At 45.8% G+C, this 24,407-nt stretch overlaps 4 protein-coding genes across 5 annotated transcripts; 2 read left to right on the top strand and 2 right to left on the bottom strand.

Moving 5' to 3' along the window:
* Positions 1-983: 983 nt before the first annotated feature.
* On the bottom strand, positions 984-6,001 carry marveld2b (MARVEL domain containing 2b). Its single transcript, XM_027019870.3, has 7 exons — positions 5,889-6,001; positions 4,069-5,274; positions 3,456-3,488; positions 3,191-3,366; positions 2,778-2,949; positions 2,177-2,227; positions 984-1,797 (listed from the first exon to the last, which is right to left on the bottom strand). Exons 2-7 carry the CDS (start codon positions 5,236-5,238, stop codon positions 1,678-1,680), a joined length of 1,722 nt encoding a protein of 573 aa, XP_026875671.3. The 5' UTR covers positions 5,239-5,274; positions 5,889-6,001; the 3' UTR covers positions 984-1,677.
* A 13-nt stretch (positions 6,002-6,014) lies between these two features.
* Positions 6,015-8,550, bottom strand: ak6 (adenylate kinase 6). The gene is made up of 5 exons (XM_027019872.3): positions 8,346-8,550; positions 8,079-8,171; positions 7,937-7,995; positions 7,525-7,670; positions 6,015-6,853 (listed from the first exon to the last, which is right to left on the bottom strand). Exons 1-5 carry the CDS (start codon positions 8,380-8,382, stop codon positions 6,664-6,666), a joined length of 525 nt encoding a protein of 174 aa, XP_026875673.2. The 5' UTR covers positions 8,383-8,550; the 3' UTR covers positions 6,015-6,663.
* A 10-nt stretch (positions 8,551-8,560) lies between these two features.
* rad17 (RAD17 checkpoint clamp loader component) lies at positions 8,561-14,681 on the top strand. 2 transcript variants are annotated; one of them, XM_027019867.3, is made up of 17 exons: positions 8,561-8,710; positions 9,075-9,212; positions 9,386-9,643; positions 9,859-9,942; positions 10,209-10,371; positions 10,697-10,833; positions 10,939-10,991; positions 11,120-11,245; positions 11,620-11,689; positions 11,808-11,919; positions 12,119-12,316; positions 12,557-12,642; positions 12,794-12,940; positions 13,131-13,277; positions 13,402-13,522; positions 13,880-13,937; positions 14,080-14,681. In XM_027019867.3, exons 2-17 carry the CDS (start codon positions 9,171-9,173, stop codon positions 14,300-14,302), a joined length of 2,025 nt encoding a protein of 674 aa, XP_026875668.3. In that variant the 5' UTR covers positions 8,561-8,710; positions 9,075-9,170; the 3' UTR covers positions 14,303-14,681. The 2 variants fall into 2 exon arrangements, with proteins under 2 accessions (XP_026875668.3, XP_026875669.3); XM_027019868.3 differs by lacking the exon at positions 13,880-13,937 and having other exon boundaries at positions 14,080-14,218.
* A 136-nt stretch (positions 14,682-14,817) lies between these two features.
* LOC113583505 (coiled-coil domain-containing protein 125) lies at positions 14,818-24,284 on the top strand. Its single transcript, XM_027019873.3, has 17 exons — positions 14,818-15,336; positions 15,942-16,000; positions 16,357-16,443; positions 16,652-16,729; positions 16,923-17,008; positions 17,177-17,259; positions 17,511-17,623; positions 17,946-18,053; positions 18,158-18,311; positions 18,455-18,567; positions 18,819-19,090; positions 20,005-20,033; positions 20,233-20,358; positions 20,779-20,938; positions 22,046-22,263; positions 22,497-22,632; positions 23,697-24,284. Exons 1-17 carry the CDS (start codon positions 15,045-15,047, stop codon positions 23,845-23,847), a joined length of 2,265 nt encoding a protein of 754 aa, XP_026875674.2. The 5' UTR covers positions 14,818-15,044; the 3' UTR covers positions 23,848-24,284.
* The last annotated feature ends 123 nt before the right edge of the window (positions 24,285-24,407 follow it).

Below are 24,407 nucleotides of genomic sequence, written 5' to 3'. Positions count from 1 at the left end.
AGGAGCTTTGATTTATGTTTGCGCACGGAATCAAGCGACGGGGGAAGTGGAAAATGCGTTTTTGTCTGTTTCGCCTAATCGGTGTTCCAGGCCAGAACCTTTTTTTGTAATCTGTCCAAAACTCTGGACTCCTGCCGAGTTTTTTGGGCCTGTTTAACCCCCAAATCGTAATTGTGGAGGCTATTGAGAAGTGGAATGCCAACGAAAGTTACATGGACTTCTTTATTTTAAGGCCCAGATTACAAGTACACAAATCAGAATTTAGCAGTGGTTTAGGGTTCAAATCTGCGTGTACATCGCTCACCCAACCCAGCCTAACACTTTATATGGGTAATGTGAGCAGGAATTATTGGGGGCACATCCCCACCCCAAAAACTATGGAATTTAGTAACATGATTTAACGCAACCGTCTCCAACACAAACGTACAGAGCCTATCTAATTACATACATAAAGCGGATGAAACCAGTTACATCCCGTAAGGCGAAACTCGCATCGAAAACCCGGCAAACCAGTTGCCGTGTGTTGAATTACGCATGCGCCACTGCGGCATCACCTCACTAAACCTCTACTAGATCCTCAAATAGCAGAGCCCCGGTGGATGACACAGTGGGGTAAGTAGAAGGAGGACGTACCAGAGAAGATACAAAAAAGAACAAAACTCGAAACCCATCCCAAAGAATGCATGGATGTTTCTGCTCCAATTTTCACATCCTTAAGTCAGTGCTTTGGTGCTGATGTGACAGTCGGCAACTCTTGGCACCCGGAGCTGGACAAGTGTTTCTGGTGTACTTGATATAGCTGTAAACAGTGTGATGCTTTTTGTTCAGAGCAAATGGTTTAAAACATTGGAAGCTTGAAGGAAGAAAAATTAATGGAAGATCTTTGTAACCCCTGATAAAAGTCAGAATGGCCCATCTATCTATCTATCTATCTATCTATCTATCTATCTATCTATCTATCCACACACACACACACACACACACACACAAAAATTAAGATGCCATAGCAACACATTTCTGTTTTTACTAGAATGATGGCAATATAAAAGTGCAGGGAGGAAAAAAAAAATTAACGATTAGGTATAAAATTAACAAAATTACAAATCTCAGTTAAAATACACTTGTAAAAAAAAGGTTACACATTTTTAAGTCACACATAAAGGGCTTAGCAAAAAACCAAACAAAAAACAAAACATGAATTGTCTAAATTATCTAGGCCCAAGATACACCAAATTCAGAAACCACTCATCATGTCATCTTCCTTTCATGCATACAATTTGTCAGATACATCGAAGTAAAATTACACCCTTCAGAAAATTCACATTAAAAGATTTCATATTATAGAATGACAATTAACCACTGTTTAGTAGTTTTTCCTTAAAAAGAAAGTGTTCTTTCGGCTTCATTACCCTTCATAAAGGAGGACCCGGGGGGGGGGGGGGGGGTCACAAAACCTTCAGTCGCAACATCTCATCTTGTAATAAGCAGTCTAAAAGTTCTGTGGCTCAGAATGTTGATGTAGGAAAACTGAAAATGCCAGCATTAGAGCCAAAGCTGGACAGACATACTAAAATTACAGCAGGGCGCCAACATCTGCAGGCGGTTCCAGTGATGGCCCAGAGCCAAGGCCGTGGTCACTGTCGGAGAACAGACTGACGCGGAGCTGCACCACCCATCTTAACTGTAGCCATCATTCCAATCCATCACTTTGTCGTACTCTTGTATCTTCTGCTTGATGTGAGAGAGCTTGTTTTTCAGATATTCACACCGTTCCACCTTCTCCAAGTAAGTGGGGTCCTGCACACACAATTAGTGAGGAAATGTAGGTTAAAATTACACCTGAACATCCTTCTTTCTTACTTTACAGAGCCAATTTTCCAGCACAAATTAAAATCAAACCTCTTAGGATTACACCAGTCTTTCACCAAGTGTGAAATTTAACGTATAAATAGCTGTCGTGCGCACACGGAAACCAAAACAATAACACTTAGTCATGAAACTCACATGAATGCAATGAAACACGAACACTGACCCTGACAGGATACAGAGTGGTGAGTATAAGGGCAATAAATACTGCATTAACGTGTCAATGACTGCAGTTGAAAGACTTCCGCCTGGTGAACAGTCTTTACGGCAAAGGAAGTGACTGCGGTGTTTAAGACCCCCAACTACTTACAGCTTTTTTTCTGTGGTATTCCTGCATGATGGTATTGATCCGCTCTTGCTCCTGGAACGAAATAAACGAAACGTGAACATCGCCATAAATTCATGCCCAACACGGCTAGCCGACCAAATCAAAATTAAGTCTGACCCGACTAACCTGAATGTTCCCAAGGCAAAAATCTCTCACACGGATTTAAGAATGCACGCAGTTTATGAAAACAGTAGCCCATATTTATCAGACTCGTCACAGTAACAGTGATCATCTGGGATATTTTTTTCCTGCCATTTTCCCAATTAATGGAATACAGTTATAAGAACATTGCTCACACCAGGTCCTAGATCAGTGGTCTTACTTTGAGATGACTGATAAATATGGGCCAGAAGGATAAAGAACATCCATGTCCATGAGAGCGAGAGTGAAAGGATGAAAGGGAAAGAGAACTATAGTACAACAATAACAGAGAACACCGAGATACCGAGATACTCTCATATACGCAGGTACTTTGAACAGAGCATCTACGGCATTAACTCAGCAGCGCTACCTGTAATAGAAGAAGATTTCAGAGCATAAAGCTTTAAAGGACCCTAAGCTACTGCGTCGGCGGCGACCCTACCATCTGACTGGCCGGTTGGGACGGCAGCTTCTTCACGATGACGTCCAGGTCGTCGAACTTCTTGGCCAGCACCTGCACCTCTGCGTGGAGCTCTTTGTACTCCGCGTACTGGTCGTTAAACACAGCTCTGTACTGGTCCCTCTCCTCATCAGTGTGGATGCTGGGGTACTTCCTGCAGGGGCCAAGCAGTAAACATGCAAACCCGGAACATTTATCAGGTACACGTTTAAATAATTAACCTGCATTGGGTTTGTTTTTTTTGTTTTTTTGGTGACACCTATATTACAATTTAGCATGAAATAAACTTCATCTGTCAGGTAGCTTTTATGGAATATTGTTTAAAGTGTTTTCCTTTGGAATTAAAAATATAACTCCAAAATAAAGCGTTTGCAAATGCAAATGCCTGAACTCACGCCACATAATCCGCGATGACGACAGGCTTGGGTATGTGTCCGGCTGGTATGTGACCCCTCAGGAACTCTGGCTCCATCGTAAGGGGCGGCGCGATCATTCCACTGTCCGTGGACTCGGGGGGCGCACCCAACAGGGGTTTGTAGATCGGGCCCGAGGCAGTAGACTCTCCGCCAATCTGGGGATGGAGGCAGAGCATCATTCAGACTGGGCAGGGCAAAAGGGTACTGGGATTCCAAGGGACTTTGAGGTCAAGCAAATATTTACCATGGTCAGCGGAACCGAAGCAACTGTCTTCATCTAAACAGAACAATTAGGGAAGCAATTACCGAAAGGTTATTGAATATCACTGAACAGGCAGCAATACATACAATTTCCCCCACCCCAGACAAATTTGTCAGTTATGATTGTAGTGGCTGTGGTCAATGTTACATGATGCTACAGTCCTCCTATAGTAGATGTTGTTTTAAGGGTCCCCTCAGCCTTGCTGATCCGCTGCCCTGTAGTCTCATGGTTACACCACTTAACCCCCCTGATTAATCTAACCAAGGCCCACAACTAAAACCGACCTATGCATTTCCTTAAATGCATATTTCCTTTAAAAAAAACAAAAGATCACAGAGAGACAAACATCTTAAACGGTGTTTTTTTCTTAAAATTGGCCTGGGATGACAAACTAAACCTTGAATCTTTGCCCAAATTACACCTTGTTTAGAAGGAGACCACTGATTAGTTATGGGCAGATATGTAAATTGCTGGCCAAAACCAATTTGATCACATAGACAAAAGCTGTGATTTTTTTTTCTTTCAATTTCATCACCTGATACCAGTTGTTGGCCGATATATCATCACGTCCCTCACCTCGTTCCTAAAGTCTTACCTCCTGCTCCAGTGCCTCCCTGCGCAGACGTGCTGCCTCATGCCTCCACAGCACGAGGCACACGGCGGCACTGACCAGGTACAGCAGCGTGTTGAGGAAGAGGAAGATGATGGCCGCCGTCTGGCCGGCCTCCGTGCGGCAGAAGGCGGCGTTGGGCCCCTGGTTGAACTGCGGGTAGTAGCACAGGCCGCCTCGCAGAGTGTCCCGCACATACACGACGGCCGCCGCCAGGTAGAGGAAGGCCAGCACGGCGTTGAACACGCACTCTGTGATGGGCCACCAGCCTGAATCCAGGAGGATGGTGCGATAGTACATGGTCATGCCCAGCACGAGCAAGATGACCGTGGCGATCCACGCCAGGCCGGCCACCACCAGGATGAAGGGCGTGCGCGGGCCGTTGTAGTCAACCCCATAGCCGCCATACATGCTGCCCATCGCTCCGAACGAGCCGCCGTAGACGGAATGCTGTGTGTAGCCGAACATGTTGTACCACTCGTTGTCCTTGTGCACATAGGCGCACACGCAGGCGAACACGGCGGCACCCAGGAGCAGCTCGGCACACCCAAGGATGCGCAGGAGCCCAGCCCATGACTTCATGTAGGCGTAGCGCTGGTGGTACTCCTCCACCCGCTCGCTGTAGGTCATGGCCGTGCGCGCCGACTGGCCCGACGCCGACTCTGCCGGCTCGCCAAGCAGGGCAGCGTGCTCCCGCCGCGAGGCATAGCTGCCCCCTGAGCCGCCGTACGGGTCCAAGTAGGAGCTGGGAGCGCCGGAAGAGGGCGCGCGGGAGTGCGGAGGAGAGCAGCGCACGCCTGCCGTGGAGGAGTTGACGGGGTCGGGCGCAGGCAGCACAGAGCTGGGCTTGCTGCTCCGAAAGCTGGCGCCCCGGAAGAAGTTCTTCACCGAGTCGGGAATGAAACGCCGCACCGGTTTGATGTCCATGGCATCGTCGGGCTGGTCCTCAACATCGCTGGGGTAGAATTCCGTGCCCACAGGTGGGAAGTCTGGGAGAGGAGGCGGCGGGAAGGGCTCATCGCTGAAGGGTGAGTCTGCCCTGCTGGGATACGGGATGTCCTGGTCCCGAGCCAGGGACCCGATTGGTACCTCATCATAGTGTGGAGGCGCTTTGATCTGATCGAAATAGGCTGCGGACCCGTTTCCTGCTGACATGGGTTTGGATCTTAGTGCTTGAACCCTGAATGAAAACTGAAGGGAAAACACGTGATTTAACTGGATAATGCAGCAGACAGAACAGTTTTTCTATGCCTCGCTGTAATTAGCATCTATCTGTCTTTATCTTTTGGGGGAAAAAAAACATTCAAAATTAAAGAAACGAGGGTCCGCGTTTTTTGTAAGACTACGAAAGCGTTTAATCCGAAAACGCCTCTGGGAATAAAAGCAAACCACAGCGTTGCAACCACTGACTGCTGTAAGTAATATTGGCATAATTCAAATGTAAAAAAGTGATCCGGTACAACCCAAACGTGTTCAAGACGTGTAGCACTTTAGGGATCGAGTTTCAGCAACCAGACGCGAGCGGTCGAGATCGCCAAAAAGGACGTTAAACCACATTTCATATCAACATACCGCCAACGATCGGTTCTAGAGAGATGAACTATTGCCTGCGTTTCCTGGCAAATGAAAAACGGCAAGTAGACCAGCGAAACAACAGCGTGGCTAACGTCCAAAATCTTCTGAGAACTATTTGGCATTTACGCACTAATCAGGCCATTTTTTTTGTAACGATATCAGGAGTAACCTCAATATTATTGAACCAAGCGCTTACGCCTGCTGCTGTTTATTCCAGAAATATTACTTACCTGTTATCGGCAAATACACCTGTCTTCGGCAGCTGGACCACGTGACTTGCCTCGCCCTAATGCAGGTGGCGTCATTGTTTCGGTCATTCAGACGGAAATAAACTAAAGTCCCGAAACCCGACAAACTCGTCTGCCATGTTTTATTGCTTCTTTAGCTGAAACGTAATATTTCCATCAAAACAGCCCAGGAGTTCTACTACACACAGAGTTCCCACCTGCCAGCAAATTATATGAGAACTTTACTCTTTAAGACACTTACATGGAACTCGTTTTACGACATTAAAAATTATTCCTGCCAAATATATATATATGTATATGTGAAACTGGCTCAAGCAATTCTCATCCCATCATTTATCAGTCACTCAAAACACCCACTGCCTCTTCTTATTTATCCAATTTTAAAAAAAAGCAACTTTCAAAATGCAAATCTTAGTGATTAATGTTCCAAAAAAAGCCAAGGAGATAAAACTAACATAGTTGCCCTTCGAAGGATGAAACTAGAAATGTGCGACTTACATAAGAAAAAGGTTACTGACCACAGTACAAAACAGCTTATATTCTCCACACGTTATTATAATGATACTCATCTATTTGACCTCACATTTGTCCACCTGCTTCAACTTGTATTAATTAGTAGTTGAATGAGCTTTTCTTGCGCTGCACAGACCTTATGAAGAAAGTTGGAGTGGTAATTCAGCATCTCATTGTCAAGGTGCATGTATGTGAGGTGCGATATTTCTACAGTGTCTTTCAGAGTCTGCCACACAGAGCACTTTCAGTTGTTCTCATTGCTCCACTGCTCAATCCACTGCATGATCTGCTCCAGGTTCCTCTCCAGGTCCTCGGGGTCGTTACTGGGGAGCTGGTGCACGATCTCGCCTTTGTATGCCTCCATGGCTTCTTCGTAGATGGTCTGGAAGATCTCACACTGGACGTTGTCCTGCAGCTTCTTGCCCGTGTAACCCCTACACAAGACAGACCAGGGGCTGGGTCTATGTATACCGCCTCAGCAGAATGGCGGTCATCTAGAATTAGGCTCACCTGACTCAGTTATGTTTATCAAAATATAAATGACAAACTAAAAAAAAAAAAAAAAAAGTGTTTTTTTTTATTCTAGTCCAGCATGTGTTACAATAGGAATTCGGATCAATATAGTAACGGTTCACAGTTATGATTGGTGTTCTGCATGTGTTTTTCCAGCTAAAAAGTACATGCCCCAGTACCAGAGCATGCCAGATGCTGTTTTGACTACTCTGGTATTCCCACGTGTGTATGCAAATTCCTAACTGACCTATAAACAGATTTGTCAATGCATTTATAGTTCACCATGGCAACAGTGTGCAACTGAAAACCAGAGAATTTACATTTACGACATTTAGCTGATGCTTTTATCTAAAGCAACTTAATTATGACCAGGTACAACTTGAGCAATTGAGGGTTAAGGGTCTTGGTCAGGGACCAAGTGGCAAGTTGGCAGTGTTGAGGCTTGAACCAGCAACCTTTTGTTTACAAGTTAAGTACCTTAACCAGTGAACTGCCACTGCCCCCTGAGGATTATGTCAGTTATGTGAGAGAAACCAACACTCTTGCAAGTGTTTGTTGACACAATTCATTTTTATGCCATCGTACCACTAACCTGTTTTCAAGTCGGTTATAAAGGTTAGTGTTGTCCGTGCGAAGGACAAACACAATGTGAAACCAGCGCTCGGGGAAGAAGTCACACCCATGGTAGTCCACGATAACGCCTCCATCAGCCATTTTGTCCTCTAGCTCATCAACAACCTGAGGGGGGAAAATTAGAGTAAGCAATCAATCAATCAATCAATCAATCAATCAATCATTCACCTGATAATCAACTTCCTCTTCCTCTTAAATTACTGTTGTTAAAACAAACAATTCTTCATATTAAAACAAACTGGTAATAAAAACTAAAATACCCAAACAACCTGAAACTATATTTCACTATTAATAATAATAATAATAATAATAATAATAATAATAATAATAATAATAAGTTTTGATTTATTCTGCCCTGGATCCACGCTCACCCTGTCTTCATCCAGAATTGGACACTGGTACTCGTCATCATAGCCATCGAACAGCTGACCTGAGTTTACAAAGACACAAAACCAAAAGATTACCTGGCCTGGCCTCAATTTAGCATGAATGTTCAAACGAGGAGCTACTTACCTTCCTGTGCCAGTTCTCCGACATTGACATAAACTAGCCCGGTCCTCTCAGCAAGCTCTTTGCCAAGGGTGGTCTTCCCGACCCCTGGGGTTCCTTGAAACACAAGCTGTGGTTACGTTTGAGTGGCAACACCGTAGATAAACAGAAAACTCCGCTATACTGGTTAACAGAACATTTACATGTCATTTAAGACATGTTAAATGCTCTCTACATTTAAGACAGCCAACGCAACTTCATCGACAGCTAACTCCTCGACCGACTGCCCACCTGTGAGGAGGATGTTTGGCCTCCTCATAATCCTCATCGCCAGAAGCTGGGCTGCCAGAACTGAACGCGAATAAACAGAAACGCTTGTGCAAGCTCAGGTCTCTGTTCGCCAATACTACCCGAGTTCAGTTAGTTTTTCAGACTTTAAGGTCTTATTTGAGGAGTGGGTCGGTGCGAAACAGAAACGTGCCCAACAGCGTGTGCTGCTCGCTGACGTCATCAACAGGCGCCAAGCCGAGAGGCGGACCGTTTTAACTTTAAAGGGATATCTAGCAGAAAAACATCGCTTTGCCACATATAACAGAAAAAGACTTACATCTGTTCACTTTTACTTTCTGTCAAATTCGCCGTCATAAATTACTAAGGTAAGCTGTTGAAATTGCTGCAAGTACAATTAAAAGCTAGCTAGTTAGCGCACCGTGTCAGTTAACGTTCCCTTCACCAAGCTAGCAAACCGCTACTAGAAATGTTTACCTTTAGCTATAAACAGATAAACGCATCCAATAATTACACAACTCCGGTAATCAAAAACTATTTTTTGAGCAATGAAACTGTAGTGGAACCGATGTGGCGTCCAAATTCCTAGTGTTTTTCCCTGCTCCCGAGCAACCAGCTAGCCAGTTAGCCAGTACCATAACAAAGCCGTGGTGATATGGTTAGATGTGTCAGTCTCCGCGATGTGCTGTCACTAAGAGCTGTGCCTCTGTCTTTGTGCGTGAACGTCTTCAGTGGAAAATCTGGATCTGTGGTCCATCAGGAAACGCTGTAATCCTCTTCGCAGCGCTGCACTGAGTAGTCTCGCCGTGTGAATGGGAAGAGCTGATAATGTCCCAACTTTTTCTGGGAGGAAAAGCGTCCTCCGGTAAAGTAAGTTTCACAGGTTCACGCTTGTGGGTGAAGTGGCTTTGGATAAATGCGGTTCACCCATCATTTTTGAATGGGTTTCCAAGCCGCACAGACAGATCATGGTTATTGCCAGTCTTACTCCATCAACTGAGTCTGACTTTATGCTGGCGTTGTTTCTCTCTTGTTTGGTTTAGTTAAACAGCTGGGTAGAACCATCCTTCGGTGATCTCTTTGGAAGCTCGGGACTGAACAGCCTCCCCTTGGCAAAGGCACCGCTTTCGGGAGGAAACAAGTCCAGAGCACAGCCCTCTGGTGTGGACGTCGGCGGGAAGAAACCCAGGAAGAGCAAGGGAGCGCTCCAGGCCGCCAAGCCTGTGTTCCCTCCCAGGAGGCAAGATTCTCAGGAGCCCCAAGATGAACCCTGGGTGCAGGTGTATGCCCCTCAGTTACAAGTATGTATGATATTGATAATAATAATAATAATAATAATGGGCTAGATTTATATAGTGCCTTTCACAAAAACCCAAGGTCACTTAAGATATGTAATGATATGAAATTCCAGAAAATAATACACAACATATGTAATATAGATATTGCGCATATGGCTCATCATCATTGCCACTAATCCTGTCCACAGCCAACAGTATGCCTGTCCTCTCTAATTTAGGCTGAGCTGGCGGTCCACAAAAAGAAAGTTGAGGAAGTTGAGAAATGGTTGAGGGTTCATTTGGACTTGAATCATGCAAACAAGGTGTGTATGATGATGGTTTAACAAATAGAAACAGATGTTTTTCTTTCTGAGAAGAAATACATTTTAATGCAGGGATCTCTATCCACCTCCTGGAGTGTTACGTTTTTGTGAAGATTAACTCTGACCCTGATTTGACCAGTTTTGAATAAGCGCTACGAAGACTCTGAACAGTGCGTTAGGTCTGGCTTGTAATTGCACTCTGCCAGATGGTAGCACACCAGGAGGTGGGTGGGTCTGTTAAAGGAGTTGCCGAAATGTCACCACAGGGTGGTGCTGTCCTACTGCTGACGGGTCCGTCTGGCTGTGGAAAGACTGCCACAGTTCACGTCCTGGCCAGGGATTTGGGTTGCCAGATCCAGGAGTGGTCCAACCCTGTCACCACTTCCGAATACAGGACGGATGATTCCTTCAGACAGACCTTCGATCCAGGTGCTCTGACTCTAGTTCCAGTGAAATGGACCCAGAAGTGTCCATGGGCTTTGCTGAGTACCTTATTTTTCCTCATTTCATTTTGTTTGTGTGTTTATTACATGTTCAGCATGCTTAACCAACTGTTAATTAAATGTCCCAGTCACATTTATGTCTTAGTTTTAAACAAATTCTAATAATTTGGGTCACAAATTACAACTGTCTGTTATCCTCTGTGATCCCCAGGAGCAAAAAACACAAAAAGACAAAAAGAAAAGATTGCTTGTTAAGTTTTGTGTAAACCACTAGAGTATGTAGTTACAGGTTGTTGTTTTCCTTTTTCCAGACTCCAGGTTTAACAGTTTCCACTGGACCTCACAGACAGGAGCCTTCCAGGAGTTCCTGCTCAGAGCGAACAAATACGACCGACTCCCGATGAGAGGAGACGGCCAGGCTCAAGACAGAAAGCTCATCCTTGTAGAGGTGCAGCGCGTGACGTATTTCCAGTGAAATCTCGCACAGCAGCATGGCTTTCATCACGCATAATAGCTTGATAGAGCAACGTCTAATCCATTTGTGTCCCCACAGGATTTTCCAAACCAGTTCTACAGACAGCCGGGATGCTTGCATGACACGCTGAGGTAATGACATTCCGGCATGTGGAATGACGGCGTTGTCCGCACGAGCTGCGTGGACAGGAGTGACAGACGCTGGATTCCCGAGCGTTGCGGAATGAGGCCCAGCGCTTCAGCTTCTCTTCTCTGTGCAGGCGCTTCGCGAGAACGGGCAGGCGGCCACTGGTCTTCGTGGTGTCGGACAGCCTGAGCGGTGACAGCAGTTCCAGACTCCTCTTCCCGAAGGAGGTGCAGGAGGAGCTGGGCATCCGTACCATCAGGTGAATGTGCCACAACTTTGGCAGAAAGACGAAGCTGAGGAAACCCCCTTTAGGGTTTCGGGTGTCGTGTCGCTCGTTGTGAAGCAGCTCTCGCAATTTCAAATGTCCCTGCAATTCAAATCAATCAACAGACATCTCATGTAATTCACAAGGAGTGTGTCTGATGCTATGTGGGATGACAGTGTGGTTAATACAGCTCATCAATGTCTACTTTAAAGGAGTGCTAAAATATTATTATTGGTAATAAGGCAGTAGGAGGATCTAGTATGCATATTCAAATATGCATATTCAGTTATACTAATTAGTTTCTACTGGTTGGTTTTCAATGGGTTTCCTTTATGCTCAGCCTCCTCATCCTTTTGCTTCTTGTCCAGTTTTAACCCCATAGCTCCCACCAGTATGATGAAGGTGCTGAGTCGCATTGCTGCTATCGAAGCTAACAAGGTAAATGCTAACGAGTTCTCCATCGCACGGTGCTTCATGGTATGCCACCTTGTCTGCTTCCTGTGAAATGACACGTTGTTGTCGTGCGGTGGTGGTTGTTTGCTTGCTTGCTTCGTAGAGTGCCGGTCGAGTCTCCGATCCGGAGAAGGCGGTATTGGAGCAGCTGTGTGCCGGAAGCTCGGGAGACATCCGCAGTGCCATCAACAGCCTGCAGTTCTCCTCATTTGCTGGTGTGTGCATGCTCTCGCCTTGGAAATCACACAGGCCCCCGCGGCCAGCCCACGGATATAAGCCCCGGGCAATAAAGTCCAAGTGTCGGGTTGCTGATTTAGTGCTCACTGACTAGATATGCAACAATTACTGAGTCGCTTCCTTATGTGGTAATGTCGCTTGTGTGTTGTTGTTGTTGTTGTTGTTGTTTTTCTTCAGAACACTCTCTGGAAAAGGGTGCGTGGGCTTCTAAAAAGGGCAAATCAGCTGCGTCTGCGGCAAGAGTCCCCGCTAGGCCCAAGGGGGGCAATCGTTCTACCAGATCCGCAGAGGTGCTAGACGACAGCCCTGCCATCGGAGGAAAAGACACCTCCCTCTTCCTCTTCAGGGCCCTGGGGAAGATCCTTTATTGCAAACGTCAGTCGTAGCTGTCTCTCTTTTTATTGTCAGTCTTTTTGATGAAGAGGAACGATGATGGTAACATTGTTTTAAGATATAAAAGCTGCTGTAATCTGATTACCTCCTGCCATACATAGTCCCTGCTCCTCCTCAGAACAACTGTTTTTAGGACGTAAAGACGGATTTTAAAGTTGTTGTTGTTGTTTTGTTTTTTTTAAATGCTCAGAACAACTTTGGTGATGATGATTGCAATTTTAGGTGAAGCCTATGAGGGTTGTGAAGTTCCTAAGTTACCATCACATCTTTCAGTTCATCAGAGAGACAGAATAATTGTTGACCCAGAGGTAATAACACACAAACAAACATGTGCGTGCCCTGACTTTTCTTGCCCTGCTAGCTGTAATGCCCCTAATCCTCTCTCTCTCTCTCTCTCTCTCTCTCTCTCTCTCTCTCTCTCTCTCTCTCTCTCTCTCTCTCTCTCTCTCTCTCTCTCAGCTTGTTGTAGAGCGGTCTCACATGTCAGGTGAGTTCTTCAGCCTCTACCTGCACCAGAACTACCCGGACTTCTTCTCAGATATGGACGATGTCGCACGCGCCAGCGAGTACCTCTCAGACGCTGACTTCCTGACGGCTGAGTGGAGCGTGAGTTTATATAAGTTCATGCAAGTTTATACGAGTTAATACAACAATGATCCACTCTGGGTTACATGTTGGATCTGATGCCAACAGCCACACCAGGACTGAATATGATGTAAAAACTGTCCCAGTACACTTAATTCTACTATTTATTTGGTCATTAAGAGCTGTTGTAGTGGTGCTATTCTCCTTGTAGTCTAGGCCCACCATGTCAGAGTATGGATCATCCGTGGCCACTAGGGGGCTCATCTACTCAAATTCAGCCCGAGCACAGGCTACCAGCCAATCACACGTAGGCTTCAAGCCCCTTCACAAACCCCACTGGCTGCATATTAACAAGACGGTAAAAAAAAAAAAAGTTTTTCAGGCTTTAGGCCCATTAAACCATTCATTAATTAAAGGAATAAGTGAGATTCAGTGATTTATGGTCTCTGACTAATGTTTTTGTTTGTTTGTTTTGGCTGCAGTACCGGGAGAACTACCTGGCAGCTCAGTCCCTGTTCATTAGTTTCTGCCTGACACCAGTGAGCCTCATGACGGAGCTCGTGCCCTACCTTGCCCAGCTGAGCAACCCAATGAGGAATCAAGGTCACACACACACACACTCACACAGTCAGTTTCTATAAAGCAGATTTTACTGCTATAGCCTCAGATTTGCTACCCAATGTTTCAGTGAGCAAAATGTTTGTTTGTAATCGTGTATGAAACAATATTCAAACTTTTCATTGCAGTAATTGTTTTGGATACTGTGTGGTACAATGCAGAAATGTTCTTCTGACCTATGACTTAAGAAAGAGAAAAACTGCTCTCTCGTTTGAGTTGGTTTTCATGAACATGGACAACACATTCAGACTGAGGATTTGGTGAAACCCTCCTCACAGGATTACTGTAATCCACACGAATTCATAAATGTATCGTGTGAAAATTGTCACCTCCGCCTTACAGCTCAGATAGCCTTCATTCAAGACGTTGGCCACCTCTCTCTTAGACGATTCCCAGGCAGGTAAGTCCAAGTTTAAAGAGTAAGGAGAGAAACATTCACCAAAGCAAGTCCGCCATTTTGCTTTTTCAGCGCTGAATGCTTTAAGCGTGCGCTCGCACGGCCTGAACCGAGCCGAACCTGAAAGTTGTTCGAACTCTTTCAGGTTAAAACTCGAAGCACTTGGCGACAAAGAACCTGGCGGCCTGGACCTGGATGGCGAAAGTGACGACGCGGGAACCCAAACCACCGGGCAGGGAACCCGCACTTTGCCCTCCAGCAGCCAGGAGCCGGGGGCAGATTTCCCCAGCAGCCAACCACAGCCGACCACCGCAGATGCCTTATTGGACGAGGAGGACATTTTAATCGAGGAGTATGACAGTGACTGACCAATCACATGCTGTGGTTTTCCAGACATAATTCACCATCACTGCCTTGAGGTGTTGATGCTCCCTCCATGTTTCTAAAGCACTGGGGTTTATGTTAAGTCTTTTTAGAATGTGAATTAGTAGGAAGTTTCTAATATTTATTTTTTTTTCCAGGCTAAACAGAAGCCTGTTGCGTCACGTTTGTCCCGCTCCTGTGTAACAGTGTACGTATTGTACTTATGTCATAAGGACATAAGTGATTGTTACACTGAAATGGGTGTTTGCATACAACCATTTCCTGTTCACTGTAGTACAGTTCTGACATTGATCTGTTTATTATTTGCCACACCTTGGCCGCAGCACAACTTTACAACAATAAACAATTTTTTTTTGCAATGTACTTGCCCGTTGTTTGTGACTCTAAACATTATTCACTTCACGTATGCTGAGTACTAAAGATCACACCTGTATAGACTGAGCTATACTGCTCGAAGCAGCCATTAGATCCAGCCTGCAGATATTTAAACTTCGCCTGGAAGTGACACACCCGTTGTTAGTGTGTACTCTTGACAGGTCAGTTCCGCGCTTTCGTCCAACCTTTTTGCTCTGCGTTTTTAAAGCGAAGACACACGTCCTGCGTCGACTTCAACCTTAACGCTAATTTACGAACCGACTCGATACTTCGGATCTCAGCAGCGCTTTGCTTCTGGACGTCGTTGTCGTCGTCGTCTTCTTCTTATTATTATTTGCGCTTTTGGAGTCGATGCAAGGAGCCAGAGAACCGGCGACAAAACTCCCCGCTCCCCCGTCGGAAGATGACATGACGGAGGGGGACCTAGGGGACGGCATGAGTTCCCGGCCCATACCGCACCCGGACGGTTGCCACCAGACCAGGACCGGGAAGAAACGCGACCTCCCGGATGTGTTGCCCCAGACGAGGCTCTCAAAAAGGTGCAGTGAGGGGAGCAGTGAGCCTTTCTCCTGGACGTCCTGCAGTGCAGCGTACACGGCTTCCAAACAGGAGTTGGAAACAGGAGCTGGAAACAGAGACGCAGGTAAATCATCTGGGAAATCGGAGCGTTTGCCGTCGTGTTTAGTTTTGGACTTCATGTCAGTTTGGCCAGCTTTTCGTTAGTGTCAAAGGTTTCTTAGGATTAATTGATATTTTTCTCCTGGTACAGTCAGACAAGTTCAAGTGTATTACTACAGATCTACAAAGTGAAATTCCTAGCGGTCAAAGTGAAAGAGAGAAAAGGAAATAATCACTTCTTGGTCCGGTCCTGTTCTAAGCACACCTGTTTGCTTGCCCTGTTGACTTTGGTGTGTTCTGTCAGCACTGACACCTGCGTCATATTTCTGCTCACATGAAGCTTTTCGGATTATTCGAGCCAGCACTGAAACACATTTGGGGTTACAGTCTTAAACATGAGTTAATTTTAAAACTTTTTTCACCTGTGTAGAACCTTCTGCAGTGTCCATTACTTTGGCACACCACTGACCTGGGGTCAGGTCACACCTGTCTGCGATACTACATCAGGGTCAAACACTTGTCCTATAAATAAATGGGAAATGTCTGCAGTGGGAATCAGTTTTATTTGTGTACAGCAGAACAGCTGTTACCATGAGGCAGCTTTACACACGGCAGTTTTTTCTCTCCTAGAAAGCGATGCTGGGGACTCCAGTGAGGTGTTACAGAGGAGACTGCATGAGGTCATGGAGGTAGGACAGCCGAGTCACACTTCACAACCACAGATGTACAGAAAGTGCTTGTACCATGATAAGCGCTTAGATTTGATTTGCTAGGATTCGCTATGCTTAGTCAGCTGATATGTTCAATTGATATTTTAAAATAGAATTTTGTGTGTGCAATAAAAGCCTATTTGAATATAGACAGACAAATGTTACAGGCATATTCAAGAGGCAAATGAACTGCTTAAAAACGCTGGGGCTGGGACCAGTGATGAAATGAAAAGTTCATCAGCGCGGTGGGTTTTCATACGGGGGGAGTCTGATGAGATAGTGAGGATACCGCTTAAATTATGGAATGTTGTATACTGAGCTGTGCTGCCTTGCAGGAAGTTGAACTGTTGCGGACAGAACTGGAGGTCACCCATCGACATCTGGAAGGCAAGCACGAAGCTCTGAGGATCTTGCAAGGCCAAGTAATGCCCATAAATTTCCTCCCTTCAAGCTGATGCTCGTGACCCCACGCAGTTCAGTGTATTGCAGTTACATCACAATGCATTTCCATTCACTACACTTCTGATATAGTAGTGTTTGTAAAATTCTCATTGGATGGCTCATTGGCCATTTGAACGATTTGATTTGATTCAAGTTGACAGGCGTAACGTTATTCTGTCCACCCTGAAGGCTATATTAGACAAAGCGACCAGTCACACCAAGATCTTGCTTCAGAAGAGTGAGGAGCGGACCAAAGCTCTGGAAAAGGTGACGTCTTTATGCCAGGACCTGCTCTGATGAACCAGGAGTGCTGATCTAGGATCAGCACTCGCCTTTTACGCTCTTATAAAATGGATGAATCGCATACTGACGGGCCTGATCGGTGCTATTGATGTGAGATGCTCCACAGACCAGGCAGTCTGCTGATGTGTTTTCAGACTTTGAACCCTCTGCCCTGCAGGAAGTGAATGCTTTGCAGTGGGAGATCACCTTCAACCAGGTGCAGTTTAAGAACATAGAGCATGCCTGGACCCTAAAGTGTGAGAGGTGCGTTAACATTTCCTCCGCGGTGGCTAGCTGCGGCCACTTGCAGAAGCCACTTGCACCCGTGCGTCGTCGTCACTCTCTGCGAAGTCTTGAGGAGTTGTCGCAGTTTTGCAGACTTTACATTTCTTTCTAAATCTATCGACATTGGGCATTATCTGTCTGAATCAGGATGTGCGCAGAGAGTAAGGCCTTGGGTCAAGCCCTCGAAAAGAGACTCCAACAGCTGCATGAGCTACAGATGGAGAACACCTGTAAGTCTAACCGATGTCTATTCCCAAACAATGTGGCTTCGTGTTTTGCACACAGTTTAAAGGAATACACATAAAAGCTAATGTCTCCGTTAATGAGTACAATCTGGTTGGCGGTGGCGAGCATTATGCAAGTGAGATGGTGCAGCTGTCACTCATTAGCAGCTAGTCACTGCTTAGTGGAACCTTCTGGGCAAAGTGTGCATCAACTCCATGGTGTGGTGGACATTTTCTTCCCATGTGTCTGTGTGCAGCACTGAGTCAGCAGTGTCTGGAGCTGCTGGGGTTATTGAGTCCTCAGGAGAGAAGAGACTTCCAGAAGACCCAGCCTCCATGCAGCAAAGGGAGAGAGGGATCTTCACTGGAGGTGCCTTGGAAGAATGGATGGATGGATAGATGGATGGATGGAAACATGAATGAGTTAATAAATGGATAGACAGTGTAATGGATGGATGAATGGAAAATAAATGGATGGATGGGAAGGATGTCAAGATGGAAAGAAGAATAGATAGAAACTTGGACTAATAGATAGAAATAGATAGTTTGATGGATGGAGGTACAGATAGAAAGCTTGAAGGACAGAAGAGTTTCAAGATGAACAAATGGCTGGCCAGGTTGTTTGATAGACAGCCAGACTGACAGGCAGAGAAACATTAAAAAAAAGGAATGGTGCATGTTTTGTGTCCCAGCTGGCTGTGTATGGGGCATGCCAGTGTGTCCCCGGCGCGGGCAATCCGTGTCCCTGTGCCAAGAGCGCTGCAGCAAGCCGCAGACAGGTGCACCAGCTCCAACAAGAGGTACCTTCCACCCACGCCACCGTTGTACCTGTTGCTTTGCCGGGCTTTTCGGTGTGTTTGAGTGTTTGTGTGCGTGTGTACGCACCCCTGGGTTTCCCCTTCAGCTGGAGGAGCAGACGAGAAGGAAGGAGGAGGCGTATGTGATGGTCGACGCGTTCCGCGTCGCCTTTGAGCAGCAGCTGCGGAGGGGCAGCGAGGAGGTGCTACGGATGGCTGCGCGTGACGGACGCTTGCCACGCCAGCGGCTGCCACAGGGAGGTGCAGTGCTCGCCCGCCCGATGCCGAACCTTTCCATTAGTCCAGCCGCTCGGCTTCGCGGTCTTGCCCTGCTAAGACGGCCACAGATGGGGGGAGGCTCATGACGGGCCATTACTGACCGCACGCTGCTCCCTTCGTTGCAGGGAAGCTGGGAGCGGTCAGCGTGGCTCAGAGGCTGAGAAGATTTCTGCCGTCAGCCAGGGAGGGGAAGGTCCAGAGTAACCCCATGGAAACCCTCCACCTGCTGCTCGATCTGGTCTGTCCACATTTCCTGCTTCTGCACTCCATCATGGTTCACCCATCGTAGTTCAGAAACTGGATGATGTTATAAGTATAACTTTTTTAACGATTCAGCAGCTCACCATTAGCTCAGTACTATGACTATCGTTCACCAAAACGACGCAGCCACCCGTAAGGCGTCTGTCGTTCAGCACAGCTCTTTTTCGTGGGTCAATTTCATGACCCGCGCGAAGCAGAAGTGTTTACCCGGCTGTGCGTCTGTTTCAGCTGCATGACAAGGAGGAGGCCCTGGCGCACCAAAGGAAGGTGAGCTACATGCTGGCACGCAGCTCCGAGGACCGGGAGAAGCGCACGCGGGAGCCGAGCCAGAGAGAAGCCCGCGTGCGCCAGCAGCCCAAAGAGGACGGAGCGGACGCCTGCGTCTGCTCGGAGGACGGCACCGCTGGCTGTCTAGCTCTCCCGGCCTCCGACGGGCATGGCTCCGTCACCACGGATATACACCTCAAGGAAGAGAAGCTGTTCGGCCGCGGGGAAGCCAGGTGATGCACGCATGAGGACGAAGGTTGAAGGAGGGGATTGTAGGCACCTGCTTTTTTGGGATAAACCATTGTTAGAACTCTATAGGTGCATAAATTAAGAAGCCATTTTAAAGACGCAGAAAATGTACATCAGAAATCAAAGTTTATTTCTTTGTAACCAGGCTTAAACCAGAAGTGGAATTGTCCTACATGTGGCATGTCTATCCTTTTAGTTAGTGTAAGCTGGCCTGTTGCAGTATATTTCAGACACTGCATATTCAAAGCAAGTTTGCTTTGTACATTTAAATTTCGTTGGTCTGTTTATATTTTAATATTGACTTAATGATATTTAGGCCTAAAATCGTTTGAATAAAGGTACATTTTTGCACCACATATCACCCATTGATCGTTATGTATACATTTACATTTGTATTTATAGCACTTGGCAGACGCTGTTATCCAGAGCGACTTACTAAAGTGCTTTGTCATTTACATTGAATGTATCTTAACCGGCATCTTGGGTTACAGATCAAGATACCATTGAACTAGAATATAAGGATCAATGCTGATGCCTTTGTATTCTGTTTTATGTAATGCACACACAGAATATATATATATATATATATATATATATATATATATATATATATATATATATATATATATATATATATATATATATATATATAGCTTTTAAAAGAGTTTAGTAAAAAAAAGTTAGAATGAACTTCACATCCCAACGTGCAACCTAACGGAAGTCCTTCCTTAAATGTTGTCCGTGCGGAAAAGAAATGTGTAAAGAACGCGAAACTCCGCTGGAAGCAGAGCTGGTCCTTATCAAAGCACATGGGCGTAAATAAGCGCAGTTTGCGCCTTTATTTGATCTGTGCCGTGATTCTGATTGCAACCTTTATATCTGTCGCCTCTTATCTTAGATACGAGTCGTCGTCGTCAAGCGCCACAGGTTGGTTTGTTTTTTTAAGCTGAGCTGCCTATGCTAACTGTGTATATAACTAGGTCAGCTAATTCACAGGGACAGACACACTTTTTTTTTTGTTTTATAAGTTTAGCTAGCTTGGTTATTTTTGGCATGTTGAGAGACTGACAGACTCCAATGAATTATGTTTCTCCAATGTTTTATCGCTGCGATGCTACATCTGTAGGCTCTATGAGGGACCAAACGTTGGACTACTTCCTCAGGAAAGGTGCAATTCACGACAGGGATGCTGCAGATATTAACTGGTATCATGCGGCGAACAGCAGGGACAAAATCAACGAAGCGATTAAAGGTGAGGAACAACCGTTCAGATTGAGAATGACTTTATATTTACCCGATTTATTCCTTTGTCGAGAGGTGGGTTGTAGAACTATGAGCTCTAGTACGATTTTCCTTGCATATAACAGACATGCAGAGACTTAAGATGTTGGTAAATTCACTGTTGATTGTGAAAAGGAATTTTGGTCCAGGCAGGCAGGTTAGGTTCAGAGTTATTTACTGATGGTCATGCTCAGAACTTCACTAATTCAATTTTAACCAGCTTGGAACTGCTACAGTCCTCTCCAAACACTTTTGACTTTTGACAGCACCCCAATATCATTTAGTGTGGACCATAATGCTTTGGCAGCGAATGTGCTGCACTTTGCGGTCTTCTGGAGCTGCTATTCATTCGGTCTCAGTTTTGATGGTTCTTGCCTCATTTGTACACAAGGTCCTGCTCAGATGATAGAAGCCGATGTTCTTCTCAGGGGTCGTGACCCGGAGGAACCCATTATGGCACACCCTCCTCACACAGACAGTGACATCATGCTGAAGGAGTGGTTAAGAGTAGTGGAGGACTCACACAAGGGAATCAAACTGGACTTCAAAAGGTTGGTCAGTGCGACTGCATCAGTGATGTGCACGTTTCATTGTTTCAGATTGGGTATTTGGCACAGTATTCTGTGTTGAAAGGACTGGAGACTTATTAAGTCCCGCAGACTGGCCCATACAGAGTAGTGTTTTCCCTGTACTAATACACCTGACCATAAGGAGGGAACTGAATCAGATTTGCCACAGTGGCAGAAACACTTGAGTGAACAGTGAAGGGCACGTCCAGGTTCACTAAGCAGTGGACTAAATAATTGCTTTATGTTAACTGAGTGCATAATCCGATTGAGTCCCCTTAGACTGCTTACAATTTGGGATGCAGTCCAGAAACAGTTCATCCCTCTGTCATTTTCCTCACGTACTTGAGAAAGTCCAGAAACGGAATCAGAACCTTATAAATGTACGAGGAGCTTCTCTTGGTTACAGTGTCATACAATTGAAGCAAATTCATGAGCTAGCTTCCTTCTAGGACTGTGACATGGATAACGTTATAGCCTCTGTAAACATTTATACAGCAAACATTAAAGCCTCTGTAAACATTTAAGTCTATGAGAAAATGACAGGAAATCTGACCGATGAAATGAATTTTTTTCACTGCAGAGTTGGGCCAATAGCAGCCTGGTCCTTCTCGGCATTCTGAAGAATGGTCTACAGCTTTATTAGTAAAACATCACTGTGCGTGTGCATGCTGTACAGTGGCCAACTCATTTCAAATGCCGACAACATGTGCGACAGACATTGTGGCATACCTAATTTAAAAAACCTTTTTCAAGGCTACCCTTCAGTGCAGATCTCACAATAGTTCATCAAGGTTGGCCAACTCCATCTTTAATTCTTAGCCAGAAAGGGAAAAAGCTGTGTCATTTCTGTAGGATGAACTGAGAGAGGTTGTGCGTAAATGTGAGGGGGAAGGGCATTGGTTGGTTAATGCAGAATGGGTACTTTGTGCACTGTACACCACCTCATTTACGAGAGTTAATGGATGCGGCAGCATTTCAATGCTCTGCACTGCTGCGGTGTAGACGTCCTTGAGCTCAAGTGGTTGGGACACATTGTGGGACGGCTGAACGTGGGACCGGGTTTCACCAGTGACCCTTTGTTCTGCACAGTCTGGCGGCAGTGGCCCCATCCATGGTTCTACTGGAGGAGGCTCGTGCTCAGCTTAAAGGGCCCGTGTGGATCAACGCGGATGTTCTTCCGGGGCCTGGGGGTAGGGCCACACCTTTGGATGCCCAGACCTTCCTACAGGCAGTGGCTCAGGTAGCACAGGAGGATGTGCTGTCCTTGGGCTGGACCACTGGTTGGTCCCAGGATACAGACAACCCAGGTAACGTGTCTTTGAACTGTGTAACTTTGCGGATGCACAAGATTAATTTATTTAATGTCTGATGAGCCAGAACATTGCAAGGTTGGACCTTTCCACCACCTTGACACATATGATCTGATCTTGATTAAGTTTTCTTTATTAAGATTACTGTAAGATTACTTACAGTGCTCTGGAAGTGCTCTGGGAGTTGGCTTTGACTGCCCTTGGATCTCAGTTATACTGTGGGTTTCTAGGTTACAACTGGGAGATGGTTCAGCAGATGGAGACGGTGTGCAGGCCTCTGGAGCGGCCGGTGACGTTCCCAGTGCGAGCAGCTCTCCTGCCCCAGTCCTTCCCCCAATTCCAGTGGCTCTTGCAACAGTCCGACAGGTGGGACTCTGTTTTGGGCTGGCCGGTCCCGTTCGTGTATTACTGTTGGGTGCCCTGGACGGTGATGAGGCTTGGGTGTGTGCGCTGAGGCCCGTTTGTATCTTGAGTGGCTGTAAGCGGCAGACCCCCGACGGGCAGGTTGATTGGTTTTGTGTTGCGCAACAAAAGCAGCTCATTAAAATGCCTTTGAAGTGCTAGCGGTATAATTCAGGGCCTGGCCCTTCTTGTTTGAGGAGGGAACAGACGCGCTCCATTAAGCCGAAAGATGCGCTGAGTGCAGAGGAGGCGTCAGGCTGCTATCAACCCACCCCCCTTCTCCCGCCTCCCCCGAGACCCAGGGCACTCCAGCAGCCCGCCCTCCCTGAGTCGTGCTGTAGCAGTGAGCGCATAATTTAACACTCGCAGCATGGCCAATCGGAGAGCAGCATGTCGCACCCGTCCTGTGAATCGCCGTGGAGGAGTGCAGCGTTTGACGCATTTGACACGCTCGTGTTTTTGTTGTGAAATGATGATGCGCTCATCACACACACGCGCACTCTACAGCACATGCAGTCAAACATGCAAGCATGAATCCTCTGGATGTGGAAAACGGTGCAGTCTCTCTCCAGGGCAGGTATGCAGTTTAGAAACTGCAGTAAGCCGCTGTCACAACCTCCTGGACAGAAGAGTTAGAATGTTGGAATTATGGAATGTTAGTAGCGTTTTATTTGTAATGCCCAAAACCATTAAATGCTTAGAGCTATTAAAGGATCAAATAACCAAATTTTTAAAAATGTAATCAATGTAAAAATACTATAGAGAATTGATAATGGTTCCGGTAATACAGAAATCAAAACAAATAAATGAAAATGCCTAGAAATTGAGACATCTGAACATGTATTTGAATCAGTAATAACATTTTAGGGACATTTATTATTGCAAAGTGCTGTCATGCATGCAAAGCGTAGTGTCCGGTAATGTGGCGTGTTTGTGTTGCTGATTCTATTGTGCACTTCCTCTCTCCTTGTGGAATACTGATCTTCAGTGTGCTTATATTCGGTCCACTCTCTCCGCCTGTCTCTCAGGTACACTCTGACCATATGGACAGGCCAGGATGACGTGCTAAATGTGGAGGATCTCTTACCCTACAGGCAGCACTTCCACAAGTCCAGGATTTACTATGATCTACTGGATTCCCAGCTTTCCAAGTTTAAAACACTACCAGGGTACATGTGATTGAGGCTTAAGAAGAACGGGAGTTCTGAACGGACGGCCCGCTGTTCTTTTGGGTACAGAGAGTGACGTGTTGGAGGCAGTGCTGAAACAACACACAAAACTGGTTTAATGACCAGACACATGACTGCAGTTCAGTGGCTAATTGTAAAGCACATTTGAGAGTCACAGTGAAATTCAGTTTTTATACAATTAGAGTGTGCATAACAATTAGAAACCACAAAATATGTGGTTTGCACTACTGGAAGGTTTGTAATGATTATGCATCTTGCCTAAGCTCACTATTTTGTACTATGCATTGACAGTAGATTGACATGAGGGTTGTTGTTTTTTTTTTAACCATGACAATTTTGTTGTAGAATTTTTTTATTTCAATGCAGGCACAAATCTACAACATGTAACTGAGCTGTAAGGTGCAATAAAACGTTTGTTACAGAATATCAGTGCTTTTGATTTTGAAATTGTTTCAAATGTAATTAAGTGTCAAGAAACTTGGTTTCTTGTTTTCTGTTCTCAAGACACTTAAAAATGAACGTTTATCTTGAATCGTGCATTTTAAACAG

Source organism: Electrophorus electricus, chromosome 1, assembly GCF_041902795.1.
Source record: "Electrophorus electricus isolate QZ-2024a chromosome 1, ASM4190279v1, whole genome shotgun sequence".
NCBI classification, from domain to species: Eukaryota; Metazoa; Chordata; class Actinopteri; order Gymnotiformes; family Gymnotidae; genus Electrophorus; species Electrophorus electricus.
Note: the sequence above shows the minus strand (reverse complement) of the source record. Positions and strands in the feature narration are given on the sequence as shown.

What these genes read in the sequence shown, in the direction of transcription:
- ak6 (XM_027019872.3), bottom strand. Translation starts at nt 8,382, where the DNA reads ATGAGGATTATGAGGAGGCCAAACATCCTCCTCACAG. An exon ending in CGGAGAACTGGCACAGGAAG is followed by an intron (nt 7,996 to 8,078) that starts GTAAGTAGCTCC and finishes TTGTAAACTCAG; the next exon opens with GTCAGCTGTTCGATGGCTAT. An exon ending in TATAACCGACTTGAAAACAG is followed by an intron (nt 6,854 to 7,524) that starts GTTAGTGGTACG and finishes TGTCTTGTGTAG; the next exon opens with GGGTTACACGGGCAAGAAGC.
- rad17 (XM_027019867.3), top strand. Translation starts at nt 9,171, where the DNA reads ATGTCCCAACTTTTTCTGGGAGGAAAAGCGTCCTCCGGTAAA. An exon ending in TGTATGCCCCTCAGTTACAA is followed by an intron (nt 9,644 to 9,858) that starts GTATGTATGATA and finishes TCTCTAATTTAG; the next exon opens with GCTGAGCTGGCGGTCCACAA. An exon ending in CTGGGCATCCGTACCATCAG is followed by an intron (nt 11,246 to 11,619) that starts GTGAATGTGCCA and finishes CTTCTTGTCCAG; the next exon opens with TTTTAACCCCATAGCTCCCA.
- marveld2b (XM_027019870.3), bottom strand. Translation starts at nt 5,238, where the DNA reads ATGTCAGCAGGAAACGGGTCCGCAGCCTATTTCGATCAGATCAAAGCG. An exon ending in CTTCGGTTCCGCTGACCATG is followed by an intron (nt 3,367 to 3,455) that starts GTAAATATTTGC and finishes CTCCATCCCCAG; the next exon opens with ATTGGCGGAGAGTCTACTGC. An exon ending in CCCAACCGGCCAGTCAGATG is followed by an intron (nt 2,228 to 2,777) that starts GTAGGGTCGCCG and finishes ATTTCGTTCCAG; the next exon opens with GAGCAAGAGCGGATCAATAC.
- LOC113583505 (XM_027019873.3), top strand. Translation starts at nt 15,045, where the DNA reads ATGCAAGGAGCCAGAGAACCGGCGACAAAACTCCCCGCTCCCCCGTCG. An exon ending in GCTACAGATGGAGAACACCT is followed by an intron (nt 17,260 to 17,510) that starts GTAAGTCTAACC and finishes GTCTGTGTGCAG; the next exon opens with CACTGAGTCAGCAGTGTCTG. An exon ending in CCAGCGGCTGCCACAGGGAG is followed by an intron (nt 18,312 to 18,454) that starts GTGCAGTGCTCG and finishes CCTTCGTTGCAG; the next exon opens with GGAAGCTGGGAGCGGTCAGC.